Source organism: Chlorocebus sabaeus, chromosome 11 (assembly GCF_047675955.1).
Source record: "Chlorocebus sabaeus isolate Y175 chromosome 11, mChlSab1.0.hap1, whole genome shotgun sequence".
Taxonomy (NCBI): Eukaryota; Metazoa; Chordata; class Mammalia; order Primates; family Cercopithecidae; genus Chlorocebus; species Chlorocebus sabaeus.
Window position 1 is genome coordinate 105,752,629 of NC_132914.1, and position 19,259 is coordinate 105,771,887.

General features: G+C 46.2%; 1 protein-coding gene and 1 long non-coding RNA gene across 4 annotated transcripts in view; one reads left to right on the forward strand and one right to left on the reverse strand.

The window, feature by feature from the left end:
- The first annotated feature begins 223 nt into the window (after window positions 1-223).
- On the forward strand, window positions 224-6,618 carry LOC140712795 (uncharacterized). The gene is made up of 3 exons (XR_012094589.1): window positions 224-331; window positions 1,769-1,829; window positions 6,519-6,618. It is a non-coding gene; the product is annotated as an uncharacterized lncRNA (long non-coding RNA).
- A 4,460-nt stretch (window positions 6,619-11,078) lies between these two features.
- The window catches only part of CORO1C (coronin 1C), an 85,866-nt gene continuing 77,685 nt past the window's right edge, over window positions 11,079-19,259 (reverse strand). For 2 of the 3 annotated variants that reach the window (XM_008004587.3, XM_037996575.2), the window contains 4 exons: window positions 18,631-18,776; window positions 14,887-14,944; window positions 14,529-14,774; window positions 11,079-13,498 (listed from right to left, as the gene is read on the reverse strand). In XM_008004587.3, the coding sequence (XP_008002778.3) occupies window positions 13,379-13,498; window positions 14,529-14,774; window positions 14,887-14,944; window positions 18,631-18,776 (570 nt within the window). In that variant the 3' untranslated portion in view covers window positions 11,079-13,378. Of the gene's footprint in view, window positions 13,499-14,445; window positions 14,775-14,886; window positions 14,945-18,630; window positions 18,777-19,259 lie in introns of all 3 variants that reach the window. The other variant, XM_037996574.2, reaches the window with a different exon arrangement.

Genomic DNA, 19,259 nt, shown 5'->3' on the forward strand with positions numbered 1-19,259 from the left:
GGTTTGCAAATATGGTGTATTTCTTCTTGCAGGACTCAAACCACTCTCTCTAGATGCACAGCGCAGGCCCTTCTAGCTACAACCAAGATCCTCTCTAGGGAGCTGGACTACAGATTCCACAAGGGCAAGGCCTGCTTATCTTATTTCTTCATCCTAAATTTATTCATTTGACCAACTCTGGCACTCCAGACTGCATGCCCTGAGGTCCAAAGGCCAGCAATTCTGGGCTGTGGCCCTCCAGTAGCCCTTCATCTGCTGGGGAGGCTGGCGAGTAAACAAGTCAATGGAACATTATGCCACAATGACACAGCGCAGTGAGTGCCATCCTGCGGTAAGCAAGGGAGGGGCCTCTCCTTCCATCCTGGGTGGGGGAGGGACGTTAACAGGAGGAGCTTCCAAGAAGTGGCACTTGCGATGACAAGCCAGGTGGGCAGCCAAGGCACAGAGCACAGCAGAGGCAAAGGCTGGGAGGCCTGAGAATACCCAGACACGTCTGGAAGGGAGGAAATAGGGGGTCTCCCAGGGTCTGCCCTGCAGCTTTGCACCAGGCAGGGGCTCAGGACATGCACAGAAAGATACTCATATCTTGCCTTGCACACAGGTTATTTTAAAATGAAAACCAGAAACCCAGCAGGTGTTCGCCATGACATAGTCTCAGTCACCTTAGGAAGATGCAGCTAGAAACAGCCAAAAGCTCACCCTGCCTGCACAGACAGGGAAACTGAAGCCACAAGAGGGGAAGTGAGACCCCTAGAACCCAGGCCCCTCACCCTTCCCCAGCAGGTTTGGAAATAGCCAGCCTTCAGGGACAGGGGACTGAGAAACTAAACAGACCCAAGTCTGCCTGGAGGTCACTCTCTGATTAGGGGAGGTGAGTGGTTGCAAGCTGTCTGTCACTTCCAGCCGGCCACGTGGTTTTCTGCAGCTTGTGAGCTAAGAATGGTGGTTACATTTTGAAGTGGTTGGAAAATGTTTTGTGATGCATAAAAACTGTGTGAAACTCAAGGTTCCGTTTCCATAAAGTTTTCTTGGGACGCAGCCACGCTCATTGGTGTACACACATCTCCTCTGGCTGCTTTCACGTTGCAGCAGCAGAGTGGAATAGTTTCATCACCTGCAAAGCCTCACAACACAAACGCTTAACATTTCCTGAGCCTGTGGTCAATGCCAGGCCCTGTGGTAGGTGCTCTGCATGTATCAGCTCATATGATCCTTGAAGCTGCCTTTAGAAACGAGGAGACTGAAGCTCAGAGGGAGAATGTGCCTTGCTCAAGGTCACACAGAGTAATGGCAGAGCCAGGATTCAAGTCCAGGCAGACGGAATAAAGCTCTTGATCTTAACCCCTAGCCTGGGATGGTGTGGGCTGAACAGTGAGCTCTGGTACATCAGCAAGTACTATATGTAAGGAAAAAGGAGTAGCTTAGCGGCAGGTAAGCTATTTCTTCTGTGTGTGTGACAGGGTCTTGCTCTGCGGCCCAATCTGGAGTGCAGGGGCGTGATCATAGCTCACTGCAGCCTCAAACTCCTGGTCTCAAGCAAGCCATCCTCCTGCCTCAGCCTCCCCAGTAGCTGTCACGGGTGCACACCACCACACCCAGCTCACCTATTTCAAGGTGAGACTTGAGCAGCGAAATTTCCTTCTCAGAGCAAATATTGCTAAGAGAAATTTGGTGTATGTCGTCTGTGTGAAGACCGTAAAACCACACTTCACCGCACCTAACATCTGTGAGAGTCAAAGATTCAAAATGAACACATTTCTGCTTCTAGGAACGAAGCCCAGAAAAAAATACTCAAGATGTCTTCCAAGATTGAAGCAATGATATCTGAGGTAAGAGGAATATTGGGAAAAAACACAGACTCTCATACTACAGAAACCTGTCCCTTGATGGAATGTGATGCAGGCATGCAAGTCATATTTATATTGAATGCTTATAAAGCACTCAAGACCTGTTAGGCAGAAAAGAGAGGGTACAGAAGTATATAAGCAGCATAATTCAAGTGTGCTTGGGTGCTGAGAGGACAGACTGAAAGAAATGCTCACAGTGCCTATCTCTGCGTGGCATAATTATGAATGGCCCTTTCCTTTCAAATATATTTTCTTTTCTGTATTTGTATATAGAAAAATGTATATAGGCTGGGCGCGGTGGCTCAAGCCTGTAATCCCAGCACTTTGGGAGGCCGAGACGGGCGGATCACGAGGTCAGGAGATCGAGACCATCCTAGCTAACACGGTGAAACCCCGTCTCTACCAAAAAATACAAAAAACTACCCGGGCGAGGTGGCGGGCGCCTGTAGTCCCAGCTACTCGCGAGGCTGAGGCAGGAGAATGACGTGAATCCGGGGGGTGGAGCTTACAGTGAGCTGAGATCCGGCTACTGCACTCCAGCCTGGGTAACTCCGTCTCAAAAAAAAAAAAAGAAAAAGAAAAAGAAAAAGAAAAAGAAAAATGTATATAATGATGTCTATTTCACTTTTTTTTTTTTTTTTTGAGACAGAGTCTCGCTCTATCTCCCAGGTTGAGTGCAGCGGCGCGATCTCAGCTCACTGCAACCTCTGCCTCCTGGGTTCAAGTGATTCTCCTGCCTCAGCCTCCCTAGTAGCTGAGATTACAGGCGCTCACTACCATGCCCCACTAATGTTTGTATTTTTAGTAGAGACAGGGTTTTGCCATGTTGGCCAGGCTATTCTCAAGCTCCTGGCCTCAAGTGATCCACCCGTCTCTGCCTGCCAAAGTGTTGGGATTATAGGCATGAGCCACCATGCCTGGTCTACTAATTTGTTTAATTGTCACAACTGCCTCATGAGGTAGTTTGCTATTAGTATCCCCATTTTGTAGATTAAAAAAAAAAAAAAAGTTCCAGAGAGCTTAAGTAACTCGCCTAAGGTCACAGAGCTGGCTGGTGGCTAAGCCAGAGTCTGAACCTAGGGTGTCCTATGAAAGAGCCTGCATTCAATCACAATAAATATTGGTTCAATATATAAATGATTCCAGCTCCTCCTTGCAGAACTTGCCTGCTGTGATTGGTCTAAGAGGACACAATGCTCCCCACCTCCTCTCAATGTGAGCTATTTGGGGTGTAGAGCAGGAATTGCAATCAGCAAAGACAGTAGGTGTTAGGTTCCTCTCTACTGGAGCCCACTAGTGGCCTAGCCTGGGAAGCAAGGGCTGTTTATGAGTCTTCTGGGAAAAATGTGCTCCTGGTTGTAACTAACGGCCTGCTACTGTTGGAACAGCCCCATGTTAAAGCAAAAACATGGCTCACTGGGCTCCTACTTGGAGCTCTCTTACAAGTGGATCCTGAGCAACTAGAGATTTGGTATTTAAACAAACAACCTATAACCTCCTTATACTTAAATGATCATCTGTGCACTAAATTCAGTCTTCCTTCCATTCGCTGATGGATGAAAATGCCTGCAACCTCATGGTGGCCCCCAGTCCCAAGAGGCACCACCACAGCCTGCACAGCTGCATGTATGCAGTGGCCTATTGAATTGCGTTTTGCTTCTTTGCTGTTTCGGGGTGGGGGACCGTTCCCACCAGTGACAAGCACAGCTGTAATAAAGCCTCACACTCCAGAGACAAAGAGAGGAAGTCTTGGGTGCCAAAAGCCAGCGCAACTTAACTTCAGCCTGGTATTTACCAAGCTTAGGTTGGTCAACAGTACAGTCATTAAAGAAAATGAAAAATTAAACATTTGTGGAATGCCGGAAATATGTGGCAAGGACTGTAAATGACGGGCCAGATATGGCCTGAGATTTTATAATCTATGTATAACTTGCCAGGAACTGTTGTCCCTCCCTGACAAGGTGCTGGCTTCCTATGAGAACGTGTGTCCGCTTCCCTAAAAATGGGGAAAAAAGGGGTGGCGTCGTTCATAGAATCCCACCTCCCTTCCCAGTGGTCACCATCCCTCTGAGGAAGCTGAGGCTCCCTGGTGGTGCAGGAGGGCACAGGCAGACTGGAGCCCAGCCAGACTGCAAAGCCCGTTCCTTCCTCCGAGGAAAGCAAGTGTCTTGCTGGTTGTGCCACTTGCTTCTCAGGGCAGTGGTCTTTTCAGTTTACTCACAATGGGACCTTTTGTTTGAAGGAAAGCAACGGTCTCACCAAATAGAGTAAGAACAGAGCTCCTTGCAAGCAAGGCCCAGAAGGGAGGGGAAGTCATGCCCAACTGCCTGCCCTCCCCCGCTCTCCTGCTGCGAGGCAGGCTCCCCGGGCTACAGCTTGCTGATTTGAATCATCCAAAGGGGAAATGGTCCACTGTGGGCCTGGTCCAGCCAGGATTCAATTCCCTTTCTCAAATGGGAACAGAGCTCTGGGGAGCTTACTTTCGGCCCCAGATTTTGGTTGCCAATCTGGGTGGCACTAGGAACCAGTTTCTGGGCTGGAGACTGCAGCATGAAGCCATTTCTCGAGCAGAAGAAAACAGGGGCTCCCCAGCTCACTGGGTCTGCTTGGGCTGGGGGTGGCCAGCGCTGCTTGTCCCAGGCCTGGAAGGCCAGAGGGCAAACAAATGTTAGAAATGTACTCCAGACTCTGTGATTCTTCCCCAGAGGGTAGCGGCTGGAGGAATCCATGCCTCTGACAGACATCCTCAATCACCTGGCCTCAAAGACCCCTGGTAAGGGGTCTTTAGGGGAGAAACCTTGGTGTTGTTTGAGAAGGCCAGGGGCCTGGCAATAGGAGTCCTGGGATATTTCCTGGAATTTAAGATCAGAAATAAAGCTGGACCTTAGGCATGGACTTGGGGAGCTACAGGGACCCAGAAGCCCTCTTCATCACTGTGTACCTGCTCTTCCTGTGTGGTGCCTGGCTTCCCCAACTCCCAGGCCCCCACAAAGGAAAACCCAGATCTGATGCCACTGATGGTGGCTCCAAGGGGCTCACAGGTCACCTGGAGTTGACTGTGGTCAGGGACAGTCTTATTCGGTGAGAAAAGCACTGCTGGGCAGATAATGCAATATGTGTTCCCATCCCAGATAATGTCTGTATTTTCAACTGTTCAGTCATTCAGTAAGTACTGATTGACACATCATGCCAGATTCTGGGGATCCTGGTGAAGGAAACCAGTGCCTGTCCTCATGTGCCTTATATTCAATTCAGGGAAGACAGTCAAAACTCCAATGAGATGATAGATCAGCTATCAGTGGCACTAGGGTGCTATGGATACTATTTACGTATGGGGGTCAGATGAAATGCTGGGAAGGGCAGACACTGGAGGTGGGGAAAGGATGGGCACTCCCGAGAGAACAGCACATGCGAAGCTCAGAAGTAGGAGGCCTCCTGAACACAAGAGAACATCAGGACAGGATGAGGGGCGGCAGGGCAGGCAACACAGGGCCTCCTAAGCTAGTGGTGAGGATTTAGCTTTTATTCTGAGTGGGATGGGAAACCATGGAGGGTTTGAAGCCTTAGATACAGGGGTCAACGAGCTTTTTCTTAAAGGGCTACACAGTAAATATTTTAGGCTTTGTGGCCATACAATCTCTGTTGCAGCTACTCAACTCTTCAAGTATAGAGCAAAAGCAGCCACAGACAAGGCATGGTGTGTTCCAATAAGCTTTACTGATGGACACTGAAATTTGAATTTCATATCATTTTTTACTTGTCAGTAAATATTGTTTTTCCCCCAACCATTTAAAAATATAAAAACCATTCTTAGCTTGTGGGCTACAAAGAAGCTTCCGGCAGGTTGGAGTTAGCCCATGGGCCTTAGCATGCTTTCCCCTGCCTTAATACCTGAAAAGGTGACTATGGCTGCAGCTCTGAGAATAGATTCAAATGGCTGGGGGAAGCTAGGTTAGGAAGCTGTGATTGTTAACCTTGTCAACTTGATTGGGCAATGGGGTGCCCAAATATCTGGTGACACGTTACCCTGGGTGTGTCTGTGAGGGTTTTCTGGATGAAATGAACATTTGAATCTGTGGGTTGAGTAGAGCAGGTTGCTCCCTCTGGTGTGGGTGGGCGGATCCATTCCGTTGAGGGCCTGAATAGAACAAAAAGGCTGAGTAAGAAGAAATTCCTCGCGGGTGCGGTGGCTCACGCCTGTAATTCCAGCACTTTGGGAGGCCAAGGTGGGCAGATCACCTGAGATCAGGAGTTTAAGACCAGCCTGGCCAACATGGGGAAATCCTGTCTCTACTAAAAATACAAAAATTAGCCAGGCGTGGTGGCGCATGCCTGTAGTCCCAGCTACTTGGGAGGCTGAGGCAGGAGAACTGCTTGAACCCAGGGGGCAGAGGCTGCAGTGAGCCAAGATCATGCCACTGCACTCCCGCCTGGGAGACAGAGTGAGACTCCATCTCAAAAAAAAAGAAAAAAAGAAAAAGAATTACTCCTGCCTGACTGCCTTCAAGCTGGGACCTCAGTTTTTAGTTGCTTTCTGATCTGAACTGAAAAACTCAGCTCTCCTGGGTCTCTCTGGTTTGTTGACTGCAGATCTTGGAGCTTAGCAGCCTCCATAATCACGTGAGTCAATTCCTTAAAATACATCCCAATCTCTCCTCTTCCCTCATGCAGACAGACCCTATTGGTTCTCTTCTTCTGGAGAATGCTAATACAGAGGCTCTGTCCACGCAGAAATGATGGGAGCACAGGCTAGGGAGTCACCGTGGAGGTGTGAGAAGTAGCTGGGATATGGACGCACTGTGAAACAAGAGCCTGGGTGTGGGATACGACAGAAGAGACAGGAGTCAAGGAGGCTCAGAGGTAGAAGAGCATGAACTTCCTCCTGTGACAAAAGGGATACTCACTTGTATCTCCTTCAGAGACTTTGACAGAAAACATCACTCTAGAAGCAAAACAGGGAACAGGTGGCTGGAGGCAGAGAAACCAGTTACAAGGCTGTTCAGACACTAGACTGGTATCTACATGGGGAGGCACCTGACAGGTGGCCAGATCCCCAGATGGAATCTCCACCTTGTGGCTTATGAGGCATTCTGGGCCACTGCCTCTTGAAGACACTGCTTAGGGCGATAAGAACTCATTTTGCATTTGGGAAGCTGTAGGTGGGCATGGTGATAAGCAGCCCAGGATTTTGTTCACCAAGAGGTATTATTCCAACTTCCACAACCCAAGTAGCATCTCCGCACGGAAATGAAGCTGCAACAGCTCCCTGTCATGGAGGGGGCACTTCCTAGTTCTCAGACCTCATCACTAGAGCCCCCAAGCTTGGATGTTGTTGCTGAACCCCCTCAGAGCACTGAGCATCAGCCTGAGTACCTCTCCTGACTGGACCAGGGGTCACTTGCAGCACTACAGTTCTCTCCAGCCCCGTGACACTCTCACTGTAAATACAAATTCTCACCCAGTGAATGCCAAGACGAATCCAACCCTACCTAGTGGGGGAGAGGAGATTAGGAAATGGGCGATGAGAGGTACACGGCTTCTGAGAAGGGAGCCCTGCTGCTGGGGGCCTGAGAGGCACCCAGTGGAGAGGAGCCTGGACAACCTTGGCAACCAGCCCCCACGTTCCACAGCATTTCGGGGGCCCAGGCACCCTGTGTGTGACCCCTTTCCACTGTAACTAGGCCTGCTCCCTGCTCTTCCCCTCGAAGACACAGATGACTGCTCCTCTCTGGCAGCCCAAAGCTTTCTCTGCCCCCACAGCTGCCTGCGGGCCTTTGAGCCACTTCTCCCCAGTTCTGTTCCAAACCCACCAGAAAGTCCTTCCCTAAAAGTCCACTTACTCTTTGAGATCAGTGTGAGAAGTTACTCAAAGAACAAAACTAAGCACCCAGTGGTGAGTGCCCAAGCTCAAGTGTACAGATTTTTTCTGACAGCAGAAGAGACCTGTTTACTTGTCTTCCAAGTTGAGTCCTGAGGTGGAATAACTTCCTCCTCTGACTTCTGCCCTCAGGATCCCTAGGCAATGGCCCCGACATTGCTTTCTAGCCCCTCACCATGAAGCCTGTCAGGGTCCCGTGTGCCTCACCCTCTATCTGCCACTCACTAAACTCAGGATCCTAAAATCTGCCCTCTTACCCATTTTCGTTTACACAAATTAAACTCCAACTACAATGAATTTGAAGGATCCCATCTGCCTCTCTAAACTCACCTTCCTCCACATTTTAGCCAATCCAACCAACTCAGCAGCCACCTTATCCTCAAGGATTTTGGATGTGCAGTAATTCCCATCTCCCACCCAGCCCTCCTGACACTGGCCACAGGGGAACTTTCACCCGGCACAACACGGACAGCGTCGCCTAGTGAACACACCCCCACCCCACGCCCCAAAGTTCCAAGTTGAGAATAAGCCATTTGCTGGTGGACTCGGTTCCCACAGGAGGGATGAGGATGGCTGCCATCTGCACATCAGCTGCCTGGGACTTAACATTTCACACGTCACGTTTCAAACAGAGGCAGCAGCTGCAGCTGAGATGAAGCATATCCAAGTATACTTAGCCCTTACTATATTGGAAGAAAACATATTTCCCAGTTCCGATGACCTTCAATTTCTGCCGTATTAAAGTCTTACATAATTTAATTTTTATATAGCCAATCTGTCTTTTCTTTTGTGATGTACTGCATTGCTTTAGGGCTTATATATTTTTTCTCTTGTCTGAAGTGTAGATTAAAAGGGACTAACTTTCTTCTAAATAGAAAAAGATAGGTTTTAACTGCGGACTCCCATTAAGAATGTATATTGGTGTCCCTGCTGCCCCCACAGCTAACCAAATGTTGCTGCACCATTTCAAACATCTCCACTGATTTATGCTTATCTTAATAATTATTAACTTATCACTAATACATTAATTTTAATAATGCCTTTCTGGGAATAAATATATTTATAGGAAATATACAAATTCAGAAAAATAGGATTAAATAGAAATTACACACAACTTTACTTCCCTATAGCAATAACAACATTTCTGGTATTTATTCCACACATAAGTATACATTGTATATGCATATATCCTTTAAAAAGTTTGTCACAAACCATCTGTTCTGGGGTGGTCTTACATATCTGTATTAGGAAACCTACACTTCTCACTAGAAGTTCTGGTCCTCAATGTTCTCATGAGGTCCAATGGACTTCGCTTTCTTCCCCATCTTACTTCTAAATGGATAAGCCAACTAACATCATTTACTGTAGAGTGACTCCATGGGGTAGAGAGCTGATGAGAATTACTTTGTAAACACACTTTTACTTTTTCTGCTGACATCAGCAACACAGTTCACTGTAGGGCACTTGGAATACACAGAAAAAAGTTGGTAATGACATCCAGCACCCAGAAATAATATACTTTCATCCTTCAACCTAGGTAGGTATATATTTTAAACCCAAGTTGGAATTGACTCTATTTTACTATTTTTTTTAATGTTTCCTATTCAATACTCTTTTTTTTTTTTTTGGAGACGGAGTCCTGCTCTGTTGCCCAGGCTGGAGTGCAGTGGCACGATCTGGGCTCAGTGCAAGCTCCGCCTCCTGGGTTCACACCATTCTCCTGCCTCAGCCTCCCGAGTAGCTGGGAGTACAGGTACCCGTCACCACGCCCGGCTAATTTTTTTGTATTTTTAGTAGAGACAGGGTTTCACTGTGTTAGCCAGGATGGCCTCGATCTCCTGACCTCGTGATCCGCCCGCCTCGGCCTCCCAAAGTGCTGGGATTACAGGCTTGAACCACAGCATCTGGCCTCAATACTCTTTTTAAATGACTTTAAATAACGAAACAGTATTATAACATATGAATATGACAAGTAACTTACTGACCCCCTTCTGCAGAGTTGATTTTACTCTTCTAATTCCTGAATATACTTCCCACTAGTTCCCTGGGACAAAATTTCCAAAGGTGAGAACCTTGGGTCTTAAGAAGACATTTAAGGCTTTTGATACACTTGCCAGACTGCCCTCTGGAAAGGTTGTCCACCCAGCACATACCCCCTTCTTGCAGGAAAGAACTGCCACCCCTACATTCTTTGGCAAGGGCCTTCTTTTTAATGAACAAAAGAGCACAAAGGGCACTGTCCAGCCTGGACATCAAGGGTTGCCCGTCTAAAGCAGGAAAGGTGTGCCCTTGACAGTGACTTATGTCCGTGACCCACCGCCAGCACTGGGATACTTTAATGTGCCAGCAGAAAGAGAAGGGGCCACTTAGAGTTCACAGATTCTTAAGAGCCAACAAAGAGTTTTTCTGGATGTAGAATACCAAGTATAGCAAGGGAAGTGACCTTAAAAAAAAAAATGGAAGTTCCCCCCAGACGAGGTCTGGCTGGCTGTCTGGGGCCAGCATGCTGACCTTCAGGTCTTCTGGCAAAGAATCAAGGTGGCCCGAGTGAGAAAACAAGTTAGTCATAAACAGACCACCACGCGTCTCCCGGCTGACTGCGGGCACCTCGGGTCTACAGAGAGGCCTGCCAGCTTCTACTTCCTGCAGCCACGGGTGGACCAGGAACATGGCTGCCATTCTTCTCACAGACTAAAGCAACTTTAAGATAAGGCCTTTGAGGAAGGGGAGCTTTATGCTGACTATTCATCATATTCACAAACATTCAGAAAAAGCAAACAGTGGGAAATTCTTTGCTACAATCACTGAAATGTCACGAGACAATGTCATAGTTCAAAAGGGAAGCCCTGCAATTCAACTGACCCTAGAAGCCTGCTGGAATAAAAGTCACAGCTGAGCCAAGAGAATATTGCTTCTACTAAAGAAAAATTGCTTTCAAAGGCTCTGTCAGGAAATCAACTCATAGTGTAATAGAACAGTGGCAGCCATGCAGCGAGGGTTCTTTGTGTGGTCACACAGATATTCCTCTCATCTGAACTACATGGAATTATCATCCTCCTCGCAAGAAAAGGGACTCACAGGGATTAGGAACCCCATCCCAGGACACACCGCTGGCAAAGGTCTGAGGCAGGATCCAAAGGCCCAGGTCTGTTGGAAGCCAAAACACAGTGCTTAACTGGCTTGGAGACCTCACTTGCGCTTGAGCTGAGCCACCCGCACGCGCTTCCCCTGTACTCACCCCCAGCGAGGAGTATGCCTCCGTGCTCATCCACCAAAGTCAGAGAAGCTATGTCAGGCAGAGAGGTGGGGGCTGCCTCACAGACAGCCAAGGTGTGAAATAAACACAAACACCATTTTGTAATCAATGATTTTTATCTCTGAAAATGGAAGCAAGTGTTTTGACAGAACACTATGGCCACTCTATAAGAGCCGACGTAGGAATAATTCACTGTCCTCTTCCGGGATGTCAGGGCTTTAAAAAAAAAAAAAAAAAGACAAAACAGGAAAATAATCCACAATGCTTTGGGCGCCTACTCTGAGCTTGGCTGGGCTTATTCATTAAATAAGTCATAAGCTACAAACTAATATCAGGGTAACTTTCCCTTGCCCTCCTGCTTCTCTTTGAACCACATGCCCTACGGTGTTTCACCACCATCAACAACAACTTTGTTTACTTCATTAATTCGACATCAGAACCTTAAAACATTTCTGAATCTTAGACACAAAGGTCCTCAGCAGATTACACTGATAAAGAAACAAACACAGGTTTGAATATAACTCATTGTCATTGTTGTTTTCTTTACATCTCATGATCCACTTCAATATTAAACACACACATACACACACACGAAACCACATCAAACATTCAGATGCCCTGAAATTGTGGAGACAGCACTCCCAATATTGTCTGGATAAGAACATGGTCCTTTTTCTATACGGGCATTACTCCAAGTTCAGCTGTCACCACACTCTGCCCTCACCCTGGCTCCCTGAATACAGACGTTTCCAACCAGTCCCATGCCCACACCAGCACGAGCATGTGCAAGAATTCCCTTCATGGTCCCAATGGCACTACACATTTCACGTTCAATCACAGACAGCCCTTCCAAAACAGAGGCTCCTTACATCTTGTTTCCCAAGCATGCACTATAAGAAATTGGAAATGGGGCAAAGTTCTAGCTAACCGAGGAATGAACAGGCAACCAGAGCTCAGTCTCTGGCCCCCTCCAAGTCCGGGGAGCCTCTGTGCTTTGATGCAGCCTTGGTGAGAGATGGAGAGGCAGGGCAGATTAGTTGTGCAGAGGGACATGTTTGTACACATTAAAGCTACAGCAGAGGTCTGCGTTCCTGTTTCTGCTTCACTCTCGATCATTCTCCTCAGTCTCAATATTCATTCAGTCGCACCCTCTGGCCTCATCTTAGCTTAATGTGGTTAGAGCTAAAAGGCAGGCAGGAAAGAAGGAATGGCTGGGAGAGCCCTGAGAGAGGTCGCAGCACATGTGAGGAAGAGGGTAGAGCAGGAGCTTTGTTGGTGGAAGAAGAGCCACTTCCTCCTCCAACACAGCATGGGGACAGCACAGGGACACAGGATCACCCAGGGCAAATACCCCTCTCCACATGCCCTCATTTTTAGTCCCCACCACTGTACTCAAGAGCTGGGCAAGCTGCTGAAAAGGGCAAGAACGAACACTCAGCAGTACACACGTCTTCCTGTCCCGGGCACCCTTGTCAAGTATTGACCAAAACCTGAAACATGATGTTTAAAGTGATGAATGCAATAGATCCTAGGTGTGTAACAAACTGCAGAAACACATGCTAGTTTGGGTTAGATTATAATCATCTGAAGCACAGGATAACCAAGAAGCAAAATTCCATTCTGGTACAAACACCCGATTTCTAGAAAAGAGAAAGGAAAGGAAGAAATACGATGTGAGTTTTTTTGATCAGAAGACTCCAAGAAATGAGAGCGGTGGTAATATGAATCCACGTGATTTTTCAAGTCTTCCTGTTGTACAGTCATCAAAATGACCAGGTTTGTGCTGCAAAGGAGCCAGCACCATGTGGCTACTGCTTTGATTGTTCTCAGATGAATGTTTATACAAAATAATATCTTATCTTCATTTAGTTTATAAACATACACAGTGCTGTCCCTTTCAAATTAAGGAAAAAAAACCACACACAAATACTGCAAAGTAGCAAAATACAAAGGAAAACAAAGCTACTTTTGGTTTTGGCAACATTAAAAAAGAAAGAATATAAAAAGCAATGTGGCATTGGTCCCTATTCGTTTAAAAAAAAAAAAAGGGTACTTGGGCACGACACAATCAGAATTAGTTTGTTTTCTAAAATTCAGAGTATCTGGGATTTTAAAAGTAGCACTTTTAAAAAAGTTCAACAAGTCACATAACACTTAAAACATCAAAAAAGCTTTCTGATAAAAAGCTCAGCTTTTAAATCACGTTTTGTTTCTGCAAATTTGGGAGACAAATTGAGTTCTTACTGGAATGTGGCCTATGGCTGGTTGACAACTCTGAAATGGAATGTCTCCAAATGGCAGTGCCTCCCTTTCCGCCCTCCCTAGGACCACACCAACAACCAGCTCCCAAGCACAAGTTCTTGCTCCCATTTTTTTGTAGGGGTGGGGGTGGGACCTTCAGGCTGCTATCTTCGCCATCTGCTGTTCTAACTTGGAAATACGCTCATCTTGATTGCAGATTGTGTCTTTTATAGATTTGATCTCTTTTAAAATCTCATCCAACTTGGCTTCATTTTGCTAAGAAAACAAACAAAAAAAGGAGGCAGTGATTAAAATGCAGTAAACAAAGTTCAACACAGTTCAAAACTTGTAAGATATAAAATGCAGTTTTCTGTTTTGCAAATGGCAAGCGATAGTCACCAAGTTGAAAAGAGACGTCAAAGCCCTACTGCACCTGGGGCTTTGAACCCAGTGAGCACTGGCCGGTCTATCTGAAACCCCGTGGCAAAGCGACTGCGTCACCGTGTCACAGCGCCACTTCTCATCCCGAAGCCTGTGCATTTACTCAAATAAAGGGTCTCCTGGGTCCCAATTAAGACTATAGGACAAAACAGGCTCCTTCAAGAGTGCCCTACCTCACAACCACCCCAATCATTCCATCAAGAGTAACTTCTATCTGACCAGAGCGAGGGCTGACTCTCCCAGAGGCTACAGAGCTCCTGCCATCTGTGAGGGAGGCTCCTTCTTGGGAGGGAAACCCTTGCCCTGTGTGTCCACTCCTCCTCTCTTACCCAGGACCTGCTCTCCCGGCAACAGCAGCACTCTCCAGTGGCCACAGCGAGTCAAAGGCAGGCTCGATTCCCTTTACCCCACCACCCAAAGGGCTCTTGCCTAAATCCCCCTTGTTGCCAACCCCACACAGCCAGATCCTTCTGTCGTAACCACTTAGCTACATCTGAACACTTGCCACTCCCTCCTTCCAGGGACCTCCTCTCCCTGGTGCCTATGACCCCACGCTCCCATGATATTTTATTTCTACCCAAATCAGAGAAGGAAGACTGATACCTATCCAAATCTTGGTGGTTTGTGGCCACACTTGGTTCCTTTAATGGGGCTAAAGGAGCTTTAACTCCGTTAAAGGAGGCAAGTGTGGCCACAAACCACCACCATCACGAGACCGAGGACCTTCTCCCACTTTTTCATTTACTGAAAACCCCCGTGCACCCAGCTGGGACAGTACTTGCCGACGCCCCGGACCACAAGGGCTTTCCAGACGATAAAGCCCGAACCAGCCAAGCACCCCTGCACTCCAGTCAGTGGTCCTCACCACACTGGCTGTGTCTGTAGTTTTCTTGGGGACACTGATCAGGTCGCACTTCTTGTTTGCAGTGGGTTTGCTATCCAGAATGTTCTTCTTGACCACCTTGAGATCCCTGTTTTTGCCTGGAATATACCCGTGCTTCAAGGAGATGAGGATGGGATCTGCATTCTTGCCCTCGAACCACTCTTCTGCCTCCAGCGCAGCCTCTGGCCCCGCTGTGTCAGGATACAGGTCATCTTGGAAAAGGTCAGACTACAAGAGACATTTGGCACCCACGGGTAAGGAAGAAGAAAGGCCTGGGATTTTTGAATTTCATTTTTACATTTGTTTAAAACATGGATTGTCTAGAAAACTGGGCACTCACCTTCCTGGGAACAGTCATGATAATAGGTTCACACTTTCTCTCATGAAGTTTGAAGAATCTTCAGAGGGGAAATAAAGGCAAAGTTGCATTTAGTGAAATATGAGGTTGACTAACAGGATGAATAATGAGTTTTCTACAATGTTGTCTGAAATGTCAAGTGCCTCTTTACCCATCCCCGCATTTGATCCACCCTGGGAATAGGCAGAACTTAGTGTTCCTAGTTGACAGATGACAGAACGGAAGCTGAGAGTCACTATGCTAAGAAATGGCAGACTGGAGACAAGAACCATGAGTAGAGGTCTATGTATGATGCCAATTATCTGGGGGGCAGACAAACTGGTAGAAATAATAGCAACACTGAAACTGACTCACTTGTGAAAAAATTACCATGTCAACATACAGGAAAGAACGCACATCTGTTAGACTGTATCTACAATGCAACGTGGGTACAAGGTCTTCTGCCAGCTTGAGGTGGTTGAACATGTGTAAGTATAAATATGACTTTTAGAAAACAAACAAAAAAAATCGTAGATTATGATATTCCCTTCCAAGCAAACCACCTCGTACATGACACTCAAGAAAAAATGTGAAACTATCCAAAATGTGGAAAGGGAATGTAAAGCAACTTGCACTGTAATATTGGAAGAAGGGAGCAAAGAGCTCTGTAATGGGGAAGAAAGGTAAAACATTTTTGTTTGTATTGTACAAGAGAACTAAACAGACCAGAAACGACTTCTCTTATGATGACCCTGATAAGGTCAAGCCAATTTTCTTTGTCAGTCAAGATGGGAAACAACAAAAAAATCTCTCTAAAGCTCCTGGCAAAAGAGGTGGCCTTAGTGAGCATTCTGACCAGATCACCAGATCAAATGGCTGGTGTGCAAGGGGGGAGTTGAGTGTGGGCGTCAATGCTGCTGGGGAAATGTTGTTTTTTGAATTCTAAGAGTTTAAGTCAGAGAAGACACGGCCACATCAAATATGCAAAACCAGTGAAACTCATTTCTCCTGGAAACCTGCAGCCTTTGGCATCTGATACTGGGCAGGAGTCCATTGAAGACAACCTGGCAGACACATTGCTCTAACGCATCAGGGGAACAAAAGCTGAGTAGAGCTCAGGGTGGTAAAGGTTTATAAAATCATCGTCCTCTTTAAAGGGAAGGTTGTGTCAAATGTGCCTCTTTACTATTTATTTATTTATTTATTTTATTTTATTTTTTTTTTGAGACGGAGTCTCGCTCTGTCGCCCAGGCTGGAGTGCAGTGGCCGGATCTCAACTCACTGCAAGCTCCGCCTCCCGGGTTCTCGCCATTCTCCTGCCTCAGCCTCCCGAGTAGCTGGGACTACAGGCGCCCGCCACCACGCCCGGCCAGTTTTTTGTATTTTTTAGTAGAGACGGGGTTTCACCGAGTTAGCCAGGATGGTTTCGATCTCCTGACCTCGTGATCCGCCTGTCTCGGCCTCCCAAAGTGCTGGGATTACAGGCTTGAGCCACCGCGCCCGGCCTCCTCTTTACTATTTAAACCAAAAACCAAAAGAGTCCCAAATAAACCAAAAACATTTTTTTTTTTTTTTTTTTTTTTTTTTTGAGACCGGGTCTTGCTCTATCGCCTAGGCTGGAGTGCAGTGGCACAAGCTCACTGAGGCCTTGACCTCCTGGGCTCAAGCAAATCCTCCCACCTCAGCCTCTGGAGTAACTGGGACCACAGGTACATACTACCACACCTGGGTAATTTTTTTAATGTTTTGTAGAGACAGGGTCTCACTAGATTGTCCATACTGCTCTTGAACTCCCAGGCTCAAGTGATCCTCCCACCTTGGCCTCCTAAAGTGTTGGGATTAGAGGGTGAACCACCACTCCTGGCCCAAAAACATTTTTAAAGACCGATTTAATGAAAATTCTGTGGTTAGTACAGCGAATAAAAAGACTGACTTGGCTTTGACTTCCAGCTGTACTACTAAAACCCATGAGAGTGTGACAACCTCAGCAAGCCTTAAGTTCTTCATCCATAAAATGGGGATAAAAGTAACACCCACCACATAGGATTGTTATGAAAAGTAAGAGGTAGCAAGTGGCATATTTAGCACAGTGCCTGCCATATAATAAATGCTCAAGAAACACTTCATAAATCGGAGACATTCCAAACAACTGTGTTTATAGTATGTGGAACTTTTAGATGACAACAAATGTGTTTTGAAATACTGGATGTAATCATAAACTCGAATTCAGTCTATTTTGAACCACATTTTGATTAGTTTGGTTTAAACCACAATTTTCAATTATCTGTAACAGCTTTCCTTCATTATTCCAACTAAAACAAACAAAAACTCCCATAGAAAGTTTTGGTTTGTTTGTTTTTGTTTGTTTGAGACAGTTTCACTCTTGTTGCCCAGGCTGGAGTACAGTGGCACCATCTCGGCTCACTGCAACCTCCACCTTCTGGGTTCAAGGGATTCTCCTGCCTCAGCCTCCCAGGTAGCTGGAATTACAGGCACCCACCACCACACACAGCTAATTTTTGTATTTTTACTAGAGATTAATATAAAAAGGGGGCTTATAAAAATTCTTTTATTTTGAAAGACATAAGCATCAATTATTTAATTGTGAGACCAGAACAGCAAGGTTTTTAAAAGTCCGTATAAACACAGTGTTATACAAATGTTTGCTATGACCCTACCTGTGATAATGTAATGCTAATTATTCTGTTGGTTGAAATGGCTAGTGGTCACTGAGTCTCAGAGGGTACATTTGTTGACTAGCATGAGAAAAAAGCCTGTCCCTTAGGAAGCCCAGCATTTAGAATATGAATTTTTTAAAAATCAGAAGTAGTACAGAGAGGTAGAAATTAAATCATAGCTGAACTTCCTAAATCAAGCTAACCTATCGCCCCACTGTAGGACCTTTGGTTTCTCTATTTTAGGACCAGTGGGGCCCCAAATACAGTTCTGATTCTGGTTCTTCCACTCATAGGGTAGGAAAACCGCCCCCTTTTCCATCCCCGAGCCAGGCTCTCCCCTACTTGCCCACCAGGGAACACTGACCATGGCCTCAGTTTGAAGAATAAAAATGTAGCTGGGATTACAGGCACCCACCACCACACCCGGCACAGCTCACTTTTTATCATCATCTGAATGCCTGGTGATACCAGAGCAATACAGCTACAAGACATTCTATGAAGCCCAGCACGTTTCACTATTTCAGTAGGTGTGCAATACACCCCAGCTATGCCACTTAATTGCTGCACTTCAGTTATCTGGGCAGGAAATGAGGTATTAATTCCACAGTACACACAAGGATAGAAAGACATGGGCTTCACAGAATTTCTTGTAGCTGTATTGCTCTGGTATCACCAGGCATTCAGATGATGATAAAAAGTGAGATGTGCTGGGTGTGGTGGTGGGTGCCTGTAATCCCAGCTACTTGGAAGGCTAAGGCAGGAGAATTGTTTGAACCAGGGAGGTGAAGGCTGCAGTGAGCCGAGATTACAACACTGCACTTCTGCCTGGGCAACAGAGCAAGACTCTGTCTCAAAAAAAAAAAAAAGTGAGATTTTTTTCTAATGAAGAAACTCGGTTTTAGTGAGTATCCTTAGAAAGTGCCATCTGACGGCAATGGGTACAATTCTACTACTTTCTTGCTCAGAATGGTCAGATATTTTTAAGATCTGAAGTATATGCTAGTCTAAGTACAAATAATTGTCACACAGTTACACCAACCTAGAATACCTGACAATCTCGATTCTTTACCTGGCAATCTCACATTTGTTAACATCAAGTCCCCTCTTGGGCATGTAACCCATCCCTCTCTGAGGCTCTTTGCTGCTGAATGTGTTGAGGTAGTGGACGTACGGGGATTCATCCGTGATCTCAAAATAGCGAATACTGCTGTCACCCTGTAAGAAACCAGAGACAAGTCTGTGTCTGATTGTTAACTGAAACCTCTGGAGTATGTGGGTGTCTCTTTCCTCTATAAACCCAGCATTAGTTGGGACCCCACTTCAGTAGCTGACCTTTTCTTCCTCATAAAGAGGCTTGCCTAAAGCATATGACAGTTTCTTTTCCTCACAAAGTAACCCCTCACTTATCAAATGCTAGCATGCCTTTTAAGTGGTCTCTTTGGCCTCCTACAAAAGGCTTTAATTTTACTCCCCTGAGCCTCGGCACCAGGCCAGGGTTAGGGCAAAAACATTGAAGCCTCTGCCAAACAGCTACATTGCAATTCAACTTCGAAAAACAAACAAACAAACAAAGACTAAGAGAATTGCTGAGAATGCAATTATTGATTTAAGTATAACGCAATGCTGTTCACAGACCTGAGGGCACCAATACCAGGAACTGAGTTGATGATAAAAAGTGAGATTTTTCTAATGAAGAAA